We start from the raw sequence: 23,188 nt of genomic DNA, 5'->3' as shown, positions 1-23,188 counted from the left end.
TACCCTGATTCCCAGGTGTTCCATCTTTGCCTCTGTCTCCTGGTGGGCCTGTCAAAAGAGAACGGCGAGACGCATTACTTTGGAATCCCCACCACGTGCACAATGGTGCAAAAAGCGCGCAACTGAACACGTCGTACATCGCATGGTTGGTGAGCGTCACAGATATATGGGTAGGAAGCATGCCAATACTTTAGTTTTAGGCAGGACATGACATCAAATACGGGTGGCGATTGAAACCACGCATTTAGCTTCGAGACACTTGAACGTTCTCAAGGCAAATACGCGGCACGCGAACGGGCGTGAATGAAACTGTCAAGCGAGCAGAATGTAAAAGTGCGCACGCCACGGAAGAAAGCCTTCCCCGTTTGCCAAGAAACAAGCTTAAAGCGCCCCCGCCTCCCCCTCAACCATTCTCGACGACGCTTTCGTTCCTTTGATGTGGCCGCTCGTTGGTTTTTGGTTGCCCTAACTGGCGAGGGACGTTCCTCTCCTCAAGTGTACCCTGTCCTCTTGTCAGCGTTGTTCTGTGGGCGACGGTCACCCGGCCACGAAACACCTCCACCCCTCGACCTAAATTGTCGTTGGGCAGCACCAAAAATCTCGCGGGAACCCTCGACAGACCCAAAGGGCTGCAGCTGAGAAACCAGCTGTTGCACCGCGCTGCACATATATTAAAAAAAAACACACAGGTGACATGTTGTTTTGTCGTTTAATATATTAATGGGATTAAAGAAACGTTGTGGTTGTTGCTACGCTCCATTCAATTATCACGGTATGCTGCGTCGCTGTCTCGGGGGCAGCTGTACGCTGATTAATGGGCCCACCTGGTGATCATCACTCAACAATGCGCGTTTCTTTTAACCGTTAATTCAACTTCCGTTTCATTAAACCGCCCATTGTTGCCGTAGAGCCCGATGCGTCTTCTTCGTCGTGCTCGGCCAGCTCCGGGTATACCCGAGATGCTGGCTTCCTTCCAGTCAATATTACACGAAATTAGTTTTCACCCACCGAAACCTAGACGACAACGGTGGGTCGGGATGCGAGGCACGCACCCGCGAGTTCGAATTCGTTCCGGTCTTGTACGAGGCAGGCAATTTAACTCTGCCCAAAGAAGGTGGTCCAGCCATTATAATGCATTTGTCCCACGCAAATTCCACTCCTGTTGAACGCTGTGCAAGAAGACAAGGGGGGAATTTGGCACGGCTTGTTTCTTTTTTGGCACCTGCTTTTGATTGTGGTCTCGCGAATGAAAACTCCGACCGCAAATATTCAAGGTTGGGTGGGGGCAAGGCCAAGAAAGGCAGCAGCTAATTAATTTACAGCCATATGTTTGTACAATATCAGTAGTCATATTCTTTGGTTCTTTCGGTAAAGTCACTTAGAAAGAAAAGAAGAAAATCACCAGGTGCCTGATCACGATCAAAACGTCGTGAGTTTTTTTTATATAATTTTTTATTATTTTCTTTCTACGTGACTTTACCGAAAGAACCAAAGAATATTAATTCCTGCAGTCACGAAAGTTTTAAGTAAAAAAATATCAGTAATTGTTTTAAGAGTATTGGGGGTGGGGGTGGCGGGGGTTACGTACATAATGTATGCGTTCAGCTTGTAAATGACAGGCCCAATGTTCGAGCTTGGTTGTGCGTAATGCTATACTTACCAAAAAAATGTAAAATGTACATGGTTTTGTTTAATCAGTGGCCTAATCACGTTCATCAGCGGGAAAAATGCAGCTGTTCTAGTTTTCTGGACAACATTTCAAACAAACAGCCCTAATGTATTTCTGAAACTGCTACATGTCACGTGCATTGCACGTTTTCCCAAATTACGGCTGAAGTATTTAGGGGTAATGTGACACCGGGTGACTTTTTTTTTAACTATGCTCCCGTTGTAAATCACAGTGCCCTGCGTGGTGCATTACCTACGAAGCATGTTACCAGCACTGTACCCCCTGCCCTTCGTACTGCTGTGTAGGCATTTTTCATGAGACTGTACATGACAACATGGAACATTTGAAAACGCTTTTTTTCCTCTCTTTATATTTTTTCTATACATGTGGTATTTATGCCTTTCTGCAAAAAAAAACTACCCCGCCTCCCCCCCCGATTACGTTCTGTTATAATATTAGAGTTCATATAGGAGGGGGGGGGGGTGGAGCGGTGGCGCAGTGGTTAGCGCACTGCACAGTGAAGAGCTTGACAAACCTGTGTTTCTGATCAGTGGTGAGCGATACGTGAATCAGGTCCTGGCGACCCCAGCAGCCCACTACCCCCACCCGTCACGAATCACAACAGCGACGTTGGGTCAGCCAACCCCACGGTGGATTGACAAAGTGCTGTAAATTATTATTCATATCGTGTAGCAACAGCCCGCAAAGAGAGGTATGACCTCGTCACAGAACACCAACGAATGCGACCGTTGTGAACACTAGAAATTCATTATAGAAATATCTACTATCTGCTATGAAGAAGGGCCACATTTGCCTAAAACTGTAACTATTATAAGATGTATTTTTCCTTATAGGACAAAGTTATTGATTGTGTTGGCTTTTTTCTGCACCACAGGCCAACACAGTATTACAACAAAGCTTTATATTCTAGATTTGAAGCTTTCGTAACTGCAAGTAAAATTACTGTAGCAGTTACACCTGATGACGGAGGCTTGTGTTGCTTCCGAAACGTCGTGATTTAATTTAGTTATTCTCATTTCTTATTAATTTATTTTATTATTATTTTTTAAAAAATACCTAAGTGACTTTACCGAAAAAAACCTAAGAGTAAGCTTTTTATTAATTTAAAAAAATAGATGAATGGATACGTGTTAAGGACAGTGTGCAGGACTATTTTGTGATTGACGGAGTGTTATCTTGCTCACTTCTAAAACGGGGCCTTAATCTTGAGGCTTTTTCGGGTCAGTATGCATTAGAGAATGAACTGCTCACGATGAACAGATTTTGGGTGAACAATTCCACAATGTAACATCTAAAAAAAAATGAAGAAAATATGGGCAAGCGTACACAGTGTTTCTGGGGTTTCCTGTTGCCTGCAACTACCATTTAAATAAAGCATTGCCACACGCTCGCAGTTTGGTACAATTATTTAAATTGCGTATCTGATTCATATCAGCTGCACATTCATTGACTTTGTAGTTGTGTAACTAGCTTCGGTTTCTGCTAACTGTCCATCTGTTCGGTGCTTTTTACCGAGTTAACAAACCACATTTTCACCTGTAGAAATATTTTCCTAGTGCCGGATGTAATTAAGGAAACATAATTCAGAGCTGGTATTTTCATTAAAATTTCCATTAGCGATCACTGGACATGCTTTAATGAAGTTGCAATTCGAGACTGTCTTGTAGTGTAATCATTTAATTACATCTCTTTCTTTTTAAAGGGAACTTTGGACACGGACCTCCAGAATGTATTTTGCTGTAGTTAATTTTAAATTACAGTTTTTATGTTTTTTATTAAATCCCCGTGTTTGAGAAATTAAAAGGTTTTTCTATAAATTATGTATGTGTAATAACCTTCCAGGAGACGGCTTCGGAATCAGTCCTTTTTATTTCCACTCCACCATACACTTTCCTTACTCACTCTCCGTTGCTGGCAGACAACGGAGAGAGAGGACAGACTCCACACAAAGTTCCCTCCGCGCACGTGGCAACCCGAGGCCCCGTCCGCACGTGACCCTGCTTCTGTTATTTTCAGTCTGCTCGCGATCGTTCCCTCTCGCTCGCTCTTAAGACCTTCGTCACGTGGTTCCCCCAGCCAATCATGTATGGACAGCTCTCACCATTCTCGATAGTTCCCTGTCAATCCCGGGACCACGCCCCTCATCCGGCTCCCCATTAGCTGGGGCCCCGAATGGCTAGGCCAATCACTTCCGATGACCTGTCGTGATGACGCATGGGCCATGGTCCCAATCTCAACCCTTATTGGCTACGAGCAGGACCGGCAAGCCAATCCCCACGTGAACCCTCTATGGCTGTTATTACATATGTATCCATACATAGAAATGTTATTGAAGGATGTTAATACATAATATTTAAAGCATAGTACACCCGTTCACAATGTCAAACGTAATGCTTTGCATTATACACCGTGTAACTCTTATAGTGAGAAACAATTTATTTAACGATTTTGTAGGAACAAACTTTTAAAAAATTGCTACGTAACTTAATTTATTGTGCCCTAAAATGTTTTGATAGGGTGTATATGTAACGAATGAATACTTACGTAATTTTGAAATGCTCAATCTGATCATTTTATTCTAACGTTTATTTTCACTTATTTCAGAAGTACGCAATTCTACGTAAAAAACCGAGGCTGCATGCATACGTGTTTTTTTTCTATGAAATAACAGCTTTCATCATTACATTGAACGCATTCTTATTTAATTTGGGTTTCAACTTTGCCGGGCTTTATTGTTCGTGACTATCAAAAGTCACGTGAGATGAAGCTCACAGCAGTCACGACAGCACCCCACGATGACCAGCGCAACGCTGATAGACAAGAGCAGATGCGTTCTTGTGCGCTTGCACGCTTAATGCTCAGAATCGCATTTCATCGATAGTGCCCCTTGTTAAGGCGCTCTTCTTCCACCTCCAACTCAGCTTATATATAAGCTCCTAGCTTGGCAGTGTCTCATTCTTCACCTGAAGACGGCTGCTTGCGTTGTAGCCGAAACGTCGTGAGAATTATTTTATTATGTTTTATTTTTATTATTTTATTACTTCCCTTCTACGTGACTTCACCGTCGTAATGTTGAAACGTTCCAGCATGTGGTTTCAATCGTCCTAATAACCAATTAATTGTTCACCACTAAATCTGAAAACAAACTGCAAAATAAAAATACAAGGCGCGCACACAAAATGCAACATGCGCATTTCGCTCTTTAATCCAACATGATTGGACACTAATTCTAGATTTGAAGCTTTCGTGACTGCAATAATTAATATTCTTAGGTTTTTTCGGTAAAGTCACGTAGGTAAAAAATTAAAATTCATAAAAGTAAAATATTTTTATTTTACTTTTATTAATTTTTAATTTTAAATTAAAATTCATAAAAGTAAAATATTTTTATTTTACTTTTATTAATTTTAATTTTTTACCTACGTGACTTTACCGAAAAAACCTAAGAATATTAATTATTGCAGTCACGAAAGCTTCAAATCTAAGAATATGATTGGACACACCCAGCCCAAAACAAACATGCACCGTTCGCCTCCAATCTCCCCACCCCCGCCTCCCTCCCAGTGGCTGACTCCCAGTATTTCCCAAACCCATCGCCGCGACAGCCGGGATCGAAAAATGTAAAAACTTCCAGGAAGGAATCCAAGCTGGAGAGGATGTTGGCTGCGCCGTGTGTGTGTGTGTGTTGGCTTCGTCCGAGACTCCCCTTCGGCTCGGCACTCGCATCGACAACATTGCAGCACAAGTCGGCAACATGAGCCCCAGCCGCCAACTTATTCCTGAAGAAATGTGCTGACTTAATCTTCGTGGCTGCCAAGCAAAGGCTACTTTCCCCCCCACCCCCACTCCTTTTAGCAAATCGAGAAAACATTCGAAATCGCACATGGCCACGTCTCTCGGTGTTGAGATGCCGGCCAAAGATTTTCACTTTGTGATGACTGCTAAATGGCTGCAGTTATGGCCCATGAAATGTCACCCATGTAGCAAATTGCTTTGGATTTGAAAATTAAAGTGATTACTCATTTTTATTATTTGCAGATGAAATGTTTTAGAAAGCCATTTTATACGTTTTACCCATAGTGTTGGTTTAGGCCAAAGCCATTCGTTTATTCTTTACCTTACAATGTAACGAGCAAAAGCATTTTAATATAGCGTTATCAGTCTGTCCCAACAAGTCATACTAAACTAAATTAAAACAATGTTTTATTTTACCAGGTAAGGCCCACGAATCTATATAGCTCTTTTCAGAAGTGACCTGGCAACAAATGATAGCTCAACGAAGTGGCTTATCACGTGGAAATGTATAGCCGCCAAATACTCTAAACGCATATTGATTTGAAATGTGGTGTGAAAAACCGTAAGAATTGGAAAAAAATCCACGCGACCACGGGGAGAGAGAGACAATGCAAACACCAAATATACAGATGGAACCCACGACCTGCTGTACACCAGGCGAGGTAGTTAACATCTCGCCACATTCAGAACAATTCCCACCTTTGTCTAATTTTAACAATGACTGTTGAACAGATGGGGGGCTCTTGTCCTAACGCTACCGTGAAGATGTATTCATCTTTGATTTCAAGCTTTCGTGACTGCAGGGATTCATCTTCTTGGTTCTTTCGGAAAAGTCACGTAGAAGGGAAGTAATAAATTAATAAAAATAAAACATAATAAAATATTTTATTATGTTTTATTTACCGAAAGAACCAAGAAGATGTATTTACTTTGCTCTAAATCAGTGGTTCTTAACCTGGGGGTGGCCAGATTTCTTTAGAAGGTAAATCACCATAACACAAATTGAGCATGAGCACGTACGCACAATTACTTTGTTTTATCAAACCTATGTTTTTATTAACATTATACAATGTTTAACCATTGAGAACCAAAATGGGGGGGGGAGGGCAATGCTTTAGTCGAGGTTATGAGCCACTGCTCTAAATGGTCTTCGGCCAAATTGCACTCCAACGACAGGAAGGTAACAACAGAGCCATCTTTCACCGCTTCCTATAGAAAGAACTCGCATTCTTAGGGGGAAATTACAGGTTTGAAATGTCAAGGGATGCATGGAACAGGCGAGGTCTCTACAGTTCGTGGCGTCTGAAATGATGGAGGTTGGCCTCCACTGGCGGCCTGTTAGTGACCGGGGTGAATGGATCTTGGCAATGGGATGTTTTAAGTGTCCCGTATTCTCCGGAACAGCACAAAGCGTGGAAACGGCTGGGCCTCTGAAGGCAATATTTATTCTCCCTTACTCTTTCACCCACCTATTTGTACAGCGTCTCGAGACATGGCCTCGTTCGGACACTTTATAAATCCAAGCTGTGTTGCATTTAACGCGATGCGCCCCGTTGGCCAGAAGGGCTAAGGCATGCTTCGTTTTCTTCTTCTTCTGCTTGCACGCGTTTGTCCCACTCATGTGGGGTTTGCTGTCCTTGCCAAAGCGTGCATTTTGAGCTATTATGGGAATTTTAGTTCTGTCAGCTCTCATGATATCCATGAATTTTCTCCAAATATTTCCAGATACACATCTGCTTGGGTAAAGTGCAGAATTTACTCAATGTTATCAGCAGCTCATGGCCAATCACACTCTGCTTTTAGATTAAATGTCTCTTTGATAAAGCCTCATTATTGATTTAACATACTTTCATTTGCGATATAGTTTACTCTGCCGGCATTCGTGTTTTGTACCAGATTGTTGAATGGTTACATCTCTAATTAATGAGGTGAAGCGTTGGCACAGTGGTTCACACCACCACTGCACTATGAACCCGGCGACCCGAGTTCGATTCTCAGCCACGGTGAACATTGATGCCCAGCGGATATCTGAATTATTCGCTACCCTCGCCACACACCAGCAAGTTGAAGTGTGGTCAAGGAACCCTCATGCCCGACATGGCATGGGGAGAATGATAGAACATGATTTATTTTTGACTGTGCTGTATTTATTAGTTTTTACGTGAACTTTTCATTCCCCAAAGTGTGTCAAAAAAAGTATGATTCGTGAATTGCGTGGTGCTCCTGAATTTGGGAATCTCTAATTTCGTGCAGTTTTATTGATGGGCTGTGTGATGTTGTCTTGCTGTGGTACTCTTGTTGTTGTTTTACTGCCTTGCAAACGCTTGAAAATATAAATAAAAAATCTGCAGGAATTTATTTTCCTTATTTTTGTAGTGACTTGCTCACCTATCCTATACTTTGCACTCCTCTCGCTTTTTGTAATGTTGTAACATTCTGACCTGCCCCTACTGGACATCTGGGTACAAAAAAAAGCTTCATAGCTCGTCGCATTCCTCCAGTCTAAAAAAAATATTCTAATAATCACGAATGTCCGTTGAAGAAATGATTTCCCCATTTTAATTGAGGCCCTAACATTGAACCGATGACTCGCCAGCTCAATAGGGCCATTAGAGTGCAGCGAGTTTAAATAGGGGAGGTCTGGTCATATTTAGATTTGAAAAACATGTTATAGCTTGTTATGCTTTGGTTTACAACATGCTCCTAAGGAATACTGTACCTACAAAAAAAACTGAACAATTTTACAAGACATTGAAACAATAATAAAAAGAGGCTACAGAAAATCTTTTTGTAGGGATTTTGCAACACTCCAGATGATTATAATAACTGGATTTTTAAAGGTGCCCTAATTATACCACGTTGACAGGAGGGTCAGTTTTTACCAAATTACAAACTGTGTTCCCCTTTCAAACAACAGGTCTCTTATTCACCCAAGGCTCAACAGTTATTTTGTATTTAGAAAACACACGAGTATTTTTCTACGTACTTTCATGACGAAGAGATCGTCGCAGCTAATGCCGCTGGTACTACCGCAACACGCCATCGCTTCCTTCCCCTTCTGTTAGATCCCAAAGCTGTTTCAAAGTGGACAACAGCCTCCGAAGATGCGACGTAACAGCATCCTCCAATGTGGATTGATGTCTTCCGTTGGTCGCTTGCTTCTGAGAGCCCACCCTCGTTGAAAGTAATAGTGAGCACTGTCAGTTATTTCGCTAAAGATTAAGCATAAACGGTGAGGGTAAAGGGACAACGCTGCTGTTACTTGCTATTGCCACTGCTGGCCGAAGGGCCTCCACTTGATGGAGGCGAACAGCCTCTTTATGGTGAGCATTTTCCTTACTCTGGCACTGGCTAGAAATGGTGGGAGGACCCACACTTTACTGCACCACACGTGACCTTCCAATTGACTAAATGTGGTATACCGATACATACACTAAAAATAAACTCTTCATTTTACCAGGTAAGGCCCACTGAGCGATATAGCTCTTTTTCAGAAGTGACCTGGCCACGAATGATAGCTCAACGAAGTGGCTTATCATGTGGACATCTATAGCAGCCAAATACTCTTGAACGCACGTTTCTAAATGTGGAGGGAGAAACCGGAGGACCCGGAGAAAAATCCACAAGACCACGGGGAGAGCATGTAAACTCCAAATATACAGGCGTCAGGGTCGAACCCACGACTTCCTGTATACCAGGCGAGGTAGTTAACATCTCGGCCACCATGGCGAGATGTTAATTGGGTGGACAGAGGCGGGGAGATTGAATACACTTTAAAACATTGTTTCAACTTGCTGTGCCAAGAGAGCTCGAACCGGCGACGTCAAGATCGCGAGTCGAGTGTGCTAACCGTTACACCGTGGCAGCATCTGATATTAAGCATACAATGCGAATATTATAAAGCGAATACCATGTGTGTGCACACACACACACACGAAGTATGTACAATCAGGCAAAAGGCACATACCGCACCCATCCGCCAAGTCCACTGTTACAATACCGCCTCGGGTTCCGCAACAACAACAACGACAACAAAATGTAAGTGACCCAAAAAAAAACGTTTCGAGAACAGCGCAGAGAAAACAAACAGTCTTTGGGCTGCGAGTGGTGCGGTCATATGGAGGCAATTTGGGGAGTTGAAAATGCTTTGACTGCAGCGCATTGCCCCTGTGCGTGAGTCAACACGTGGGTCCAGCCGTCACCAAGGCCTCTCGACTCGTGCCTTTCGGTCGCAGACACCTCCACGAGGACATCCGGCTCTCGTTCCCCGCTCTGTTTCCTTTCTGCCGTCTGTGCGGCGGTGGACTCGTCGACGGCGGTTTGGGAAGCGAGGATTCGATGGAGGGGGGGGGGGGTGAGGGGACGTGAGCGCCGTGGCCGTACCCTGCCCGTTTGCGAGGTTATCCGAAAACAAATCGAAGCAATCGAGCCGACCGCGTTGCGTGGCTTGCACGACGGCAGCAAGGAGCAGAACGTTTCAACTTGTCGCGTGTGTATCTAAGTGCAAGTGTTCATCTTCTTGGTTCTTTCGGTAAATTCACGTAGAAGGGAAATAATAAAATAATAAAAATAAAACAATAAAATAATTCTCATTCGCGTGAGAATTGTTTTATTATGTTTTATTTTTATTATTTTATTATGATTTATTTTTATTATTTTATTATTTCCCTTATACGTGACTTTACCGAAAGAACCAAGAAGATGAATCCCTGCAGTCACGAAAGCTTTAAATCGAAATTTAAGTGCAAGTTTTGTCAAGATCTTGATTTGAAGCTTTCGTGACTGCAGGAATCCGCACTCTTTGGTTCTTTCTGTAAAGTCACGTAGGTAGAAAATTAATAGATCACGACGTTTCGATCGCAACACAAGCAATCGTCATCAGGTGAAACACATGAATAGATCACAACGTTTCAATCGCAACACAAGCAATCGTCATCAGGTGAAACACACCTGATGACGGTTGCTTGTGTTGCGATCGAAACGTCGTGATCTATTAATTTTCTATCTACGTGACTTTACCGAAAGAATCAAAGAGTATGGTTGTCAAGATGTTCGCTATAAATGAGGGACATCACTGGGAGTGAGCGGCGGGGGGGGTATGTGAAACAGCGCTGCCAGTTTCGTGGCAATTGCGAATTGCGGTAACATTTACCAATTTTCCGCCAAAAGGAGGCTGCAGTTGGTAAATGTTACCTGCAAATTGCAGAATCTATAGGGGTAAGGGGGTGGGTGGGTGCTCTAGAGTTGTGAGCATGATTGCATGAGTGGGAAGCAGTCGCGTAGCAGTTAGAGCGCTGCGCTGCGAACCCGGCGACCCGAGTTCGATTCCCGTTCACAGGCCAAAACCCGGTGACGATTATCTGAACCGGTCCTGGGCCTCCCCTAGGTCGACTCAGCCTCGAATGAGTACCCGGCGCGGCGTGTAAAAGGCGGCCGGGCCTGTTGCTGCCCGCCCACCCCGTCGCGTGCCGTGCCGTGCCGGCCTTCATAGGAGCTATTCGCGAACAGCGCTTGCCCCGACAGTCTGTTCAGGCGAGGGGGGTGTCATTGTCCTTGCATCTACGGGGGGCAATAGTGTCATGGTCAGCAAGACCTGCGCCACGAAACTGCCAATCCGTTGTTCAATTCCTGCTCGCTGCTAACGACATCCGTGGCGAATATCTGAACAACCGATTTTTAGTTTTAGGCCTCCCCTCTGGTCCTAGGTCAGTGAGTGGCCTGGTCGCGGGGCCATAAACAATCAGCACTGGGGGACAACCAAAGAGGCCGGGCGTGGTGCCGGCCACACAGCGGGCCCCTCGTGTGCCGTGCCGGCCCCCCCATAGGTGCTCGGCTGTAACGGCGCTTGCCCCAACAGCTTATTGTCGGCTACACGTGGCTCTTTGTGATTGCATCTGCTTTCACTTGTGTGTGTGTGTCTGTGTGTCTGCACAACGGGGTGGGGTGAGGAGTGGGCGGGCGGATGGCCATGGACGGTTAAGGTCATAAGCGCGCTTCGCGAGACGTCCGCACATCGGACGTGTGAGAATGAGACGGTGGGGGAGGGCGGTCGCCTTTTGCTCGGTGTCGATCGCGTACATCTGACAGCCCCCGGGTGGTTACCGGCACCGTTGACTTGCCGTTTGCCGGGAGGAATGTTTGGTTCGGTTCCACGATTCGCGAGCGCTGGTGGGAAGGACGACTGACGAATTCGTTCACTGCTCCACTCGTCGGACATTTGTGTTTATTTCCCAGTTGCTGAGATAACATGCGGGGGGAGGTGAGGGGGGCAGTAAGGGGGAAGTTAAATGGGAAGAAAAAAATGGGCCCTTTTCTTTTTTGCTGTGGCAGTTCGCGAAGACGCGTTTGTCCCCCGACCCCTTTTTGCGGTTGTTATGCCGGGTGCAATCAGGCAGAGTCTTGTATCAACAAACGGCAGGAAGAGAATTTCCTTTCATTAGAAGTCACCAAGCTGCTATTGGTGGGGAATAAATGGAATCTTATTTGAAATGACCCAAGTCGGCCACAAAAGCTGATTTATTTATTTCTCCTAGCCTTTCACAAAACCTCTCAAGAACCGGGGTTCCATATTTACTGATGCCCCCCCCCCCCCAACTAAACCCCAAATGCTCGTATCTCCGAGACCAATCAATGCTGCCCCTGGACAACCATGCGGTCATGCGCACATCCGTGACCCTTTCTTTCGCCGCAGTTATTTATTCTTTGAAATAAAGTCGGCGGTATGCAGAAAATGCATCAAAGTGTTTACGATTGTTATTTAGTTTTGGACGGTATTTATGGTTTGTGAGCTATTACTGTCAGTTTTTTTTTTATCCAGGCATGGTATAGCGTGCACACGTGAAATTGAGGGTTGGTGAATCGTGCACACATTTACAAAACACCCAAACCTGATGGACTGAAAGGTCGCCAGGAGGTGGCAGTACAGCAAGTAGATTGAATCGACGTCTGTGCAGATTTGAAATGTTAATCCCCTCATACGGGTGGTTTTCTCTGGGTACTCGGATTTCCTCCTATATGTCAAACGTGCACTACGTCACATTGTTCTCACGTTCCAATGCAGGGCCATTCTGGAAATTGTCGTAAGCCTAAGTGAGGTTTTCCTGGATAAGAAAAGAGCAAAGCTGTATTGTTATAAAGAGATTAACTACTACCTTGTAATGCCCACTGAGCTATATAGCTCAACGTAGAGGCTTATCGTGTGGAAATGTATCGCTAGCTAAATACTCTCAACGCATTTTGATACTAATTGTGGAGGGAAATCCCGAAGGAACTGAAAGAAAATCCACGCGACTACAGGGAGAACATGCAAACTCCAAATATACAGGCGTCAGGGTCGGGATTGAACCCACGACCTGCTGTACACCAGGCGAGGTAGTTAACATTTCGCCACAATGGCGAGATGTTAATCGGGTGGCCAGAGGCGGGGAGATTTAAGAAACGTTAAAACATTGTCTCAACTTGCTGTGCCACCACCAAGGTGCCCTACAGTGCCAATAATTGCTTCAGGAATAAGAGGTTAATTACATCTATATTTGAAGCTTTCGTGACTGCAAGGATTCATATTCGACGTTTCGGAGGCAAATCTGGCTGTGACGGTCCCACCTGATGACGGAGACATGTGTTGCCTCCGAAACGTCGTGATTTTTATTTTATTTTACTTTCATTAATTTTAATGTTTTACCTACGTGACTTTACCGAAACAACCTAAGAATAGGTTAATTACATATCAGCTTTTTCCAAATATCATTTTATTTCACGTCCACAAGCTCTTGCATATACCCAGCGAGACCACAGCTCAGGACTCACGTCCCGCAAGCTCCAAATCCACAATTAAAGGGCCTGAAAGGCAGGAAAGTCATGGGGCATCTCAAACCATATGTTCATTTTTGTTTAAACTTGCCTAAATGCTTTTTTGCCAAGTAGATTTTTTGCAACTTCCAATTGTTTACATGTTTCTCGACTTTAATAAAGTTGTTCAAACAAACAGTAAATTGTAGCCCTATTAAACCCCCATTAATGAGATAATTGCATAAAACTTTAAACGGACACAATGAAGGTCATTCATACTTGCTTGGTACACTTGTGGGACACAATAACTCTTCCCAGCTTCCTGGGAATCGTTTTAAGTTGTCACTTCTGATGTCCAGATAACTTCTCATTTTCAACATGAAATGGCCGTCAACTGTTGGAAAATATTTTTGTTTCATAATACTATTCTCGTTCCATGTGTGCGGAGCGGAGGGGGGGGGGGGTTGCGAGCAGTGGTGCAGTGGTTAGCACACTGGTGACCTAAGTTCAAAACTAACATCAGTGGCACGTGAAATCTGAACTGGTGTTTAGGCGACCCTTCACCAACCACCGCTGACCTGCGTGGTGAAGTATGGTAAAACAAAACCCCCCATGACCGACGTGGTATGAGGAAGCCCTCTCTAGCAGTGGATTGATACGGGGCGGAAAATAGTTTGTGTTATTATTTTCAACACTTAGGGTAGCCGAGTGGTTTTGATAATCTAGTAATGTTAGTTTGCGTGGAAACATTTTTGCCTCCCTTGAACATAGCAAGAGCATTCCCAAGCATCCAATTCGCCGATGTTAAATCCCCCGTGCAATAACTTAGAAGAATTGCCCATTCCATTGTATGACTGTCATAGACCACAATGACAAATTTGAAAAATAACCATGTTAAATAATTTATCTATCAAATAATGGTCTGTGACTTGTATGATTACTCTGCACAAGGCCACGTAAATGGGGAATTGCGTACCACGATAGCGCATGTGCACGTACAGCCCTTTGGTCAGTGCGGGGTTGCTGAACGCGGGGAGAAGCATAGATGTGTGAATCACATTTTTGCGTGCGCCGTCTTCAGCATGCCCGCCACGCAGCCACGCAGCAGCCTATAACAACCTGTTATGCACGGTGGTCACCCAATCCGTCTGAGCCCTATCCAGGCCCCACGCTGCTTAGCTTCCGAGATCTAAAACGATGCCGGGCGCATTCCGGGTGATTCGGTCGGAGGATAAGACTCAAAGTAAAGCAATGAAATTTGACTTTCAAATAATAAACAGCCAACTTGAACACTTTCCGTGAAAAAAATAAAAGTGCACGCCTGTATTTTTGAACTATCATGTGTGACTAAAAATGAACAGCTCTCCTTGAGCGCACGCTGCCAAGTGAGTGTTAAATTACACGCGCTGATATCCATCTAAAATTGGCTTTAATGGCAATATTTTAAAATGAGACTGCAACAAAGGCAATGTTGAACGTGGCAGGCAGCCATCGCTTTGAAAACTGGTAGCAGCCGTCCGGACAGCTGCTTCCAGTGCAGGGTGTCAACTCCCTCTGCCAGCATGCACAGACCGGACACTGCCTTAACCTACGTAAATACACAGCTACACGCACGCCCACACAAGACACATACACACTCCCAACACGGACAAAGATGCCCCCTGTAGCCACATTAGATCGTTGGGGGGCTAAGTTGCTGTTAGCGAGCACGGGCGTGGGCGCGGGCCAAGCCTTTGTCTAGCCGGTGCTGATGTTTTACATGACCGCGCCAGGTATTCGTTTAATGCTGACTCGACCCGAGGAGGAGGGGGGAGAAGCTCATGAACGGTTAGGGGCCATCCATTTAGTACGTAGGGGCCATCCATTTAGTACGTACGCAAGAAGATGGCAGGGGGGGTTAACCCAAATGCGTACGCTTGTGTATGGGGGGGTCTACTGACAATGTACGTGCGTATAGGAAACGTGGGGGGGGGGGAGCCTCGATAATAATTTGTCTACATTGGCCTTCAAGTGAGTTAGATAGTCCGGTGGTGGACTATCTGTTTTCTTAAACACGTTAATATTATTAATCCTTGATCGGCCGTTCTATATGATTCGGGGGTCGGGGGGGGGGTGTAAAAAGTACGCGTACATACAGGGAGGGGGGAGGGGTCAAGTTTTGACTGATTTGTTTGCGTTCGTACTAAATGGATGGCCCCTTAAGATATTCGCCACTGATGTTGGCCGTGGCCTGGGATTGAACTCGGGTGGCTGGGTTTGTAGCGCAGTGCGCTAACCGCTTGCCTCTGCTCTCTACCCCTAACGCGCACGTGATCTTCGTGCCCGTTGTTATTCCAACATTAGCCATGCCGAAACTCCGCTTCGAAATGTTCGGCCCAACATTTAGTCAACCTCGCTCAGCACAAGTGCAAAGTCGCTAGAATTGTCCCAGTGACACAATTGAGAACACACATTTCGGAAAGCTCAGAGGCCCGCATAGAAGGTTACGACGCTGAAGAATGTCTCGGGCATGTGGCACCAGTCAGAACGTCGCACCAAGTTTGTTTCTTAAAAAAAAAAAATTCAAAAACGCTTGTGACCACCCTCCTTATTCAATGCACAAATATGCAATTCGAGTACGACGTTTTGCCGGTAATTACAACCAGCCTCATCAGCTGACGGCCAGGGTTGTGGAGGAATCCTCCTTGTTTCGGTCTTGAATGCGATGTCGTCACTCGGGAACCAATAAGGTCCGATGACCAGGGGCAGGGCGGGGGGTTAATGCATTCACGTAAATTACACTCGATATCTACGTCGTACTCGAATTGTTAATGTTGTGGATTTTTACTCTCCAACACACCGGTGTGCTGAACTAGTAACGATTTTGCATTTTTGTTTACGCGGCAAACCTTACTAATTGGCTGTGTGGTTGCGGGTTTAACAACACGTTTATATTTCGATTTAAAGCTTTCGTGACTGCAGGGATTCATCTTCTTGGTTCTTTCGGTAAAGTCACGTAGAAGGGAAGTAATAAAATAATAAAAATAAAATATAACTAAAAATAAAATAATAAAAATAAAACATAATTTTTTTATTATGTTTTATTTTTATTATTTTATTACTTCCCTTCTACGTGACTTTACCGAAAGAACCAAGAAGATGAACACGCTTATATTTACGAGATCTAACCCTAAAAAAATTCATCTCTATTATGGAAAATAAAACTTTTCAGAAACTTCTTCTCCCAACAAAACCCTCTACAGAAGTAAAAAAAAATATCTGTGCAACTGCAGTCGGCTCTCGTCAACCAACTCGCGACGCAATGAAAAAAGTTTGGTCTCCGGCGCGTGTCCTCCAGCTCGTACCGTCGCTGTGGAAGATAAGGCCTCGTCCTTTGAAAGCAGGATAATGAAACGTATTTTTAATAGGAAAAAGTGTGGCTTGAAACGTATTTTCAGAGTAAACTGCAAGTTATTGACCACATGAACCCGTGCTGAATCTCATTGCCTGCCCATCTGTTTTCACTGAAGTACTGAATCAAATCTCCACCTACATTTCCAACTGTTTCAAAAATGCTGCCTGAAATGTCTGTACTGGAGGAATTTGGATTTGCCGGGTTTTTTTTTTGGAAGGGCCATTTATCACACTTCCAACACGAGATTGTGGCGCAGCATGTGAAGTGTGCATCCATAAGTTACAATACAGTGTTTGGATACACCGAGCAAGCATGCATGCGCTCAGTTGGTATAAGAACAAAGCTAGGAAGTGCTTCTATGAGCTACCGAGCTCCAGGAATGCACTCAACATCATGCACCACTTTGCTTGCATGAATATAAAACATCTTGTTGTGTGTAAGTCACAGTAGGGAGTATAAACGATGTTTCTTTAGTCTTCATAATAAGCACTGTTATCCGGACACCCAGCCATATGCTAAAGTACAATCCTGCACACAATGGTATAATAATTATTATAATAATGCAGGCATTGTACATCAACCCAGACTGCCGCACCAGCAATAAAGTTAAAATTATACCTCTTGCATGGTTCTTTTTTTCTTCTGCATACCACTCTTCGAAGACATGATCATTAAACAAATGCAGCGCTGCTCTTTCAATGTACTGAACAGTCATGTATGATGAGCCAAAGAAGAGTCATTACTACACACGTTCTTTTTTTTTACTGTTTGACACCTTTTCGGCTACGAATTGGGTGACCTGTTTTATGGAAAAAATCAAATGTGAAAGCTCTTGTTCAAGAGCTGGGAGGGGTGAAACACCTGTTCATGCAGGTTTGTGTTATAACCTACTCATGGAAAACTGTATATCAATCAAACCTAATCCATTCATAAGCTGTCTTTAAAACATAAATAAGTCCTACTTTTCTCAGTGGCCCACGGGTGACAATGCAATCCTCCAACTATAACATAGGCAGTCAATAATCTCTGCCCACTCTCTCTCTGCTGAAGGAATGCCATCATTGCTCTGCGCGTCAGATTGCTGGGAATGTTTCTGTTACAAGGCAGCGCTAACTGACGAATATACCCAGTGATTCGATTTTGTTTTTCCGTGTGCTTGTCCACTGTATTGCCTAACCATTGCCACAAAAGTAGTGCGATGCGTTTTCTCGTCGTGCGACCGCATCGTTGGGCATGATGTCCGACGTTTGGCTCCACATGTTCAGTTACTTCATCATTATATAAAGCTGCTGCTGCTGTTTAATGTAGGCCAGCAAATAATGTTAATTAGCTTGGTCACTTGTGCACACGAGCGCAAATATTTCTCATTACCTCCGCCCTCCCGTCACTTATTCGTGCAAGCTCAGCACTTGTGCATATGTGGTGACCAACCAGTTAAATTTGACCCCCCTCCCCCGCGCGCGCACGTGTGTGTGTTTGTGTGGACACGAGCTGACACCACGTGCACAGTCACATGACGCGTATACAAAGAGTGCACGTGCACACGAGCACAGGTGAGAACATGCGTGTGCTGTGGGCCCCACTCCACTGCACTTTGAACAGAGAGGAGAAGCCACACAACATGTGGTGTGGGAATGGCCCAGCGTCGTGTCGGTGACAATGCACATCAAAAAACAAGGGGGCGTCTGACCTGCAAATTGTGGGTCAACCGGAGTCGGTTTAACTCCATCCTCACTCACGCTTCCTTTCAGTTTTCATTAAGACACGAAAGCAGACAACAATAATAATAGTAATGTGTGTCGCACACAACGTGCACAGATTCCGTCGTTATCCGACGGCAAGCTCCACTCACCTTCGGCCTTGTAGCTGTACAATTTACGAGTCACCGGTAATGAGCTTTTCTTTGCTTTTATATCGGCATTATCGTCACACTGCACAGAAGGTGAATTCGCTGATGGCGGGGATTGTATGTGTTCTTAGCACGATACTTAAAGCAATGTGGTACTTTAGGCTGAGCCAGCCTCTATGGGTAAAACCAATCAACCTCCGCGGTGCAATATTTGGGGGTCTAATTTTAAATGGTATTTTTGTTCGAGCTATAAGCATCGACTTGTATGTATGTTGAACTTCTTCTGCACCGTACGTAGCCAACCGTGCTAATCGGAGGTGCGGAGGAAGGACAACAAACTGTATCTGCCAAATTTCACCTTTCCAGCACTGATCAAAACTTGATTAACATTTACATCAGTCACTCGCTCGATCGCGTACTTTTTTTTACGAGCAGTTCCACAAATCAGTTCACGGTCACAATTCCCTAATCATCTTAATAATACCCACGGCATGTTATCTTGAAGGTGCTCGCATATAGTCTCGGGAAGAGTGGCTTATTTCTTGAACAGGCTAACGCACAAAAACAAAAAATCCAGTTCATCTCAGCATGTCCCATACGTTGGCATCTTACGAGCGTTTCTCCCGCTTATCAAGAAGAGTGGACAAGAATCTGAGCTAATACAGTCTTCACCTTATTCTTAGGTTTTTTCGGTAAAGTCACGTAGGTAAAAAAAAAACACGACGTTTCGGAGGCAACACAAGCTTCCGTCTTCAGGTGGAACCATCACAGCACGATAGCTGTATCACGATAGCTGTATCACTTGATACAGCTATCGTGCTGTGACGGTTCCACCTGAAGACGGAAGCTTGTGTTGCCTCCGAAACGTCGTGATTTTTATTTCTTTTTACTTTTATTAATTTAAATTTTTTTACCCACGTGACTTTACTGAAAAAACCTAAGAATATGAATCCTTGCAGTCACGAAAGCTTCACATCTAGAACAGTCTTCACCCTCACCTCTCGGACCAACGGGGCCTGGTGGGCCGGCTGGACCTTGTGCCCCACCCGGCGGGATCTTGTTGGCCTCCCGTCCGGCCAGCGGGATATCGTTCCGTGTGACCGCGTCACGGGGCCCTACGGCCTCTAGGAGAACCACCTGCAAGAACAACAAATTCCAACCACAATAAGGTTGATGCCACACGCTTGTGCTTTGCTTATCACTGCACCGTGGTTTTAATGGAACAAATCGGAAAGAATGACGTGGGCTTGGTGTTGGGAGACAATGCTGTTGTGCGTCATCGATTCATCACCACCAACGGTGATCTACACAATGCTTGATGGAGGCCTCTATGAGACGCCGCCATCTTTGCTTGCCACAAATCAACCACAATGCCTTAACCATCGCGCGACCTCCGGTCATCCTTGCCAGCAGCTGTTGGCTAGCCATTGAACAAAGACGGCCACTGCATCGCGCGCTTTCAGATGCGCTTCCTTCCGATATTGGGAAACCGCTGGAGCTGTGCACTTTTAGATTTAGACTGAAAACGAATTTCTTTAGAACTTTTTTGTATTTAGTTTCTTGTCTTCCCCTGCACCTCAAATGAGCACGGTTGGCTACATACGGTGTGAAAGAAGTTCAACATACGGGCATACATACATACATTTCCCTCAGTCATGTTACGTAACAATCCACCCAGAACCTAAACACGAGCTGAATTTAGCACTCCATCTCCACAGAGAATGAATGATACTCCCTCCATTGGCTACCACTGTGTCATTCGTGTCGGCTATCATCCCTCATAATGACATATTCTGCCCAAAGCCACTTAGGGTGAGATTTTATCTGGGCTCAGGTAAAAACCTATTGAACAATAAATGCTCAATTTCGATAGGGGCCTCGTTGCACTAATGTAGAAACCTGGTTATAAAAGTAAAAAAAAAATTAAAACTGGCTTTTCTTAATAGTTTATATAATTCCTTAAACGTGTAAAGTATAAGTTTAAAAAATCCGTGTTCCATTTTTTGTCTCTCAGTGCAATTCCAAACATGCACCTCCCCATTCTGTGTCTTATCATGGACATTAATTACCGTGCCTATCACAGAAATGAGTAATGTAAGAGGCACGAGTAATTCATGTCTATTGCAGGAATTAATTACTTCTGTGTGTATGTGGTATGGCTAACGGAAGTCGCTACGATTTGAATTAAAAAAAACAATTTCACATGCATTTGTCAAGCCGCAACTGCCTTTGTGAAATGTTACCACATTGCAAACGGCGGAGGGAACTGATACCTCCCTAAATTGCAGCGGCTTCAACGAAAGGGGACGGCGATAAATAATGAGCCTTCAGGGCTGTGTTGAGATGCGTGGGATACAAGATGTGAAATGTACTTACCTCCCACCCCCTACTGAGATGCTGCCAAAACCAAATCGTGTGCAAGGATGATAGGTTTTCAATGTGCGTCTTGGAAGATATTCAAAGGTGTTTTTGACGAAGGATTTAATTCTCAATTTCAGGGAAGATATCTTTCGTACACCCGGGGTCACTTCCCGCAGCACGTGATGATCCACCAAATTCACATTTCGGTGGAGCTGTGGTGCAGTGGTACGCACGCTGTGCTATGAAGCCAGGAAGCTCCGTTAGATTCCCGGCCACGGCTAACATCAGTGGTGAGTGATATCTGAGCTGGTCATTGCCCCCCACCCCACTTCAACTTGCATGACCAGCAGGGTGAAGTATGGTTCCACAAACCCCAATGACTGACACTGCATGGGAAGACTTGTCATCTTGCAGTGGATTGACAAAGGGCTTTCATTTTCCATAACAAATATTATCAACACCATTGGAACCTCATTTGCCAGTAAAAAATATGTTAATTGTTTTTTACCCTTCTATCTGGCAACAAAACTGACACCTTTTTTTTTACAAGGAGTCATGTTTGCATAGACCACAATACCTGCAGTCATAATGCAAACAAAAAACATAACTCTGATAAGGACAGTGCATACATTATCAGAGTTATGTTTTTTTTTGCATTATGACTGCAGGTATTGTGCTCGATGCAAACATGACTCCTTGTAAAAAAAGGTGTCAGTTTTGTTGCCAGATAGAAGGGTAAAAAAACAATTATCAAATATTATCAATATAAACGCTTGGCATAACAATTCCTGGTGTACCGATTAGCATTCTGGGCTTGCAATCTGGAGGTTGCCAGTTCGATTTGATCTCCTGGCACGGGCGGTTAAAACAACGGAGCGAGTTATTTAAATCCACCCGTCCGCCGCGCCCCCGCCTCTTGTGCACCCAGGGGCACGAATGGCTTTGCGGCAGTCAGTTGATCGGCGAGTGCACCCACGGTGGGGTGCAAGTGTGGGTTCCTGCCACCTCTACCAAAGATCAGCATTAACATTAAAAGAGGTAGAACAAACACACCCTACTGGAATCTCGAGAGGGCCCACCAGTGGCTCCCTCTAGCGGAGACCCCTCGCCCCTGCCACGAGTTTGTGTGAGCCAGACGTTGCAGGGCTGCACCCTTTGCCGGAAGGCCCTGAGAAACTGGCCTGTCTCCCCTCACAGAATGAGGGCACTCTGCTCTGTTCGAGCAGCCAGTGTGCAAAAGGGTACCTCTCGGCCTCACGCTTTGTTGCCCATTGACTAATCAAGATGTGACCGGTGGCATGTAAGGATGGAAGGGTGGTGGGGTTTTTTTCTTCTCCACCCCTCCGAGGGATAAATTCGTGAATGAATAATAAGGCCGCTTTGTAGCTCTCCTGTGAGGAATAGAAGGTTAATAGGATGGATGTGCCCTGCTGAGAGGATTAATGAACCGATTACCATTAGCATATGAGAGCGGCCAAGTAGACAACTCTGTTTCACACAAAAGGCATTCGGACCTGCTCTGGACGTGAATGGCACAGGCTCTCAGTTCACGGCAATGATATACATTTATTGAATATAAAGAAACGAATGGACACCCGGTTATAAGGGTCCAGTGTTTTCTGAGAAAATCCATTCATTGTAAATGTCAATACATCCAATCGTTTTCAACAAACAAGTGTGTTAATGCAGGGGCATCTACTTTAGAATAAATATTACGGGGTCTGCATCGGTGTAATCCATGCCGCGATCACGTGTCATAAGATGGGAGCAACAAGAAGATGCGAACACCCTGGACTATTATATGAAGGCCTCGCCCTTCCCAACTCTGCAGTCTTTCATCACCAGCCACGATGATGGGCCTCCACTCAGGGTCTTCATCGTTTACAGTTCTGTGATGCAACAATTGTAACCTGCTACCACCCTTAACATCTCATTGGATCCCTCCAGTCTAAATACAGATTTCTATTCTGGATCTACCTAGCACCTGCAAAAGCAAGCCGACGTCATCGCTCCATCTCAATGGAGGACGTCGTCTGGGACGCGTTTCATTCCTTGGCTGCCACTCCAATTCTTGGGTTTTTTCGGTAAAGTCACGTAGGTAAAAAAATTTAAATTAATAAAAGTAAAATAAAATAAAAATCACTACGTTTCGGAGGCAACACAAGCTTCCGTCTTCAGGTGGAACAGTCACAGTGACGGTTCCACCTGAAGACGGAAGCTTGTGTTGCCTCTGAAACGTCGTGATTTTTTTTTACTTTTATTAATTAAAAATTTTTACCTACGTGACTTTACCGAAAACACCCAAGAATAT

At 44.6% G+C, this 23,188-nt stretch overlaps 1 protein-coding gene across 3 annotated transcripts in view; it reads right to left on the bottom strand.

The window, feature by feature from the left end:
• LOC133348417 (collagen alpha-1(XXVI) chain-like) overlaps positions 1-23,188 on the bottom strand; it is a 118,227-nt gene that overhangs the window by 37,611 nt on the left and 57,428 nt on the right. For 2 of the 3 annotated variants that reach the window (XM_061561211.1, XM_061561212.1), the window contains exons 6-8: positions 19,515-19,653; positions 18,358-18,411; positions 4-48 (exon numbers count right to left, since the gene is read on the bottom strand). In XM_061561211.1, coding sequence (XP_061417195.1) covers positions 4-48; positions 18,358-18,411; positions 19,515-19,653 — 238 coding nt within the window. The remainder of the gene's footprint in view (positions 1-3; positions 49-18,357; positions 18,412-19,514; positions 19,654-23,188) is intronic. The other variant, XM_061561213.1, reaches the window with a different exon arrangement.

The sequence above is a fragment of the Lethenteron reissneri genome, chromosome 27, assembly GCF_015708825.2.
Source record: "Lethenteron reissneri isolate LAM-NWPU_2019-01 chromosome 27, ASM1570882v1, whole genome shotgun sequence".
NCBI classification, from domain to species: Eukaryota; Metazoa; Chordata; class Hyperoartia; order Petromyzontiformes; family Petromyzontidae; genus Lethenteron; species Lethenteron reissneri.
This window is presented reverse-complemented; position numbering and strand designations above follow the sequence as displayed.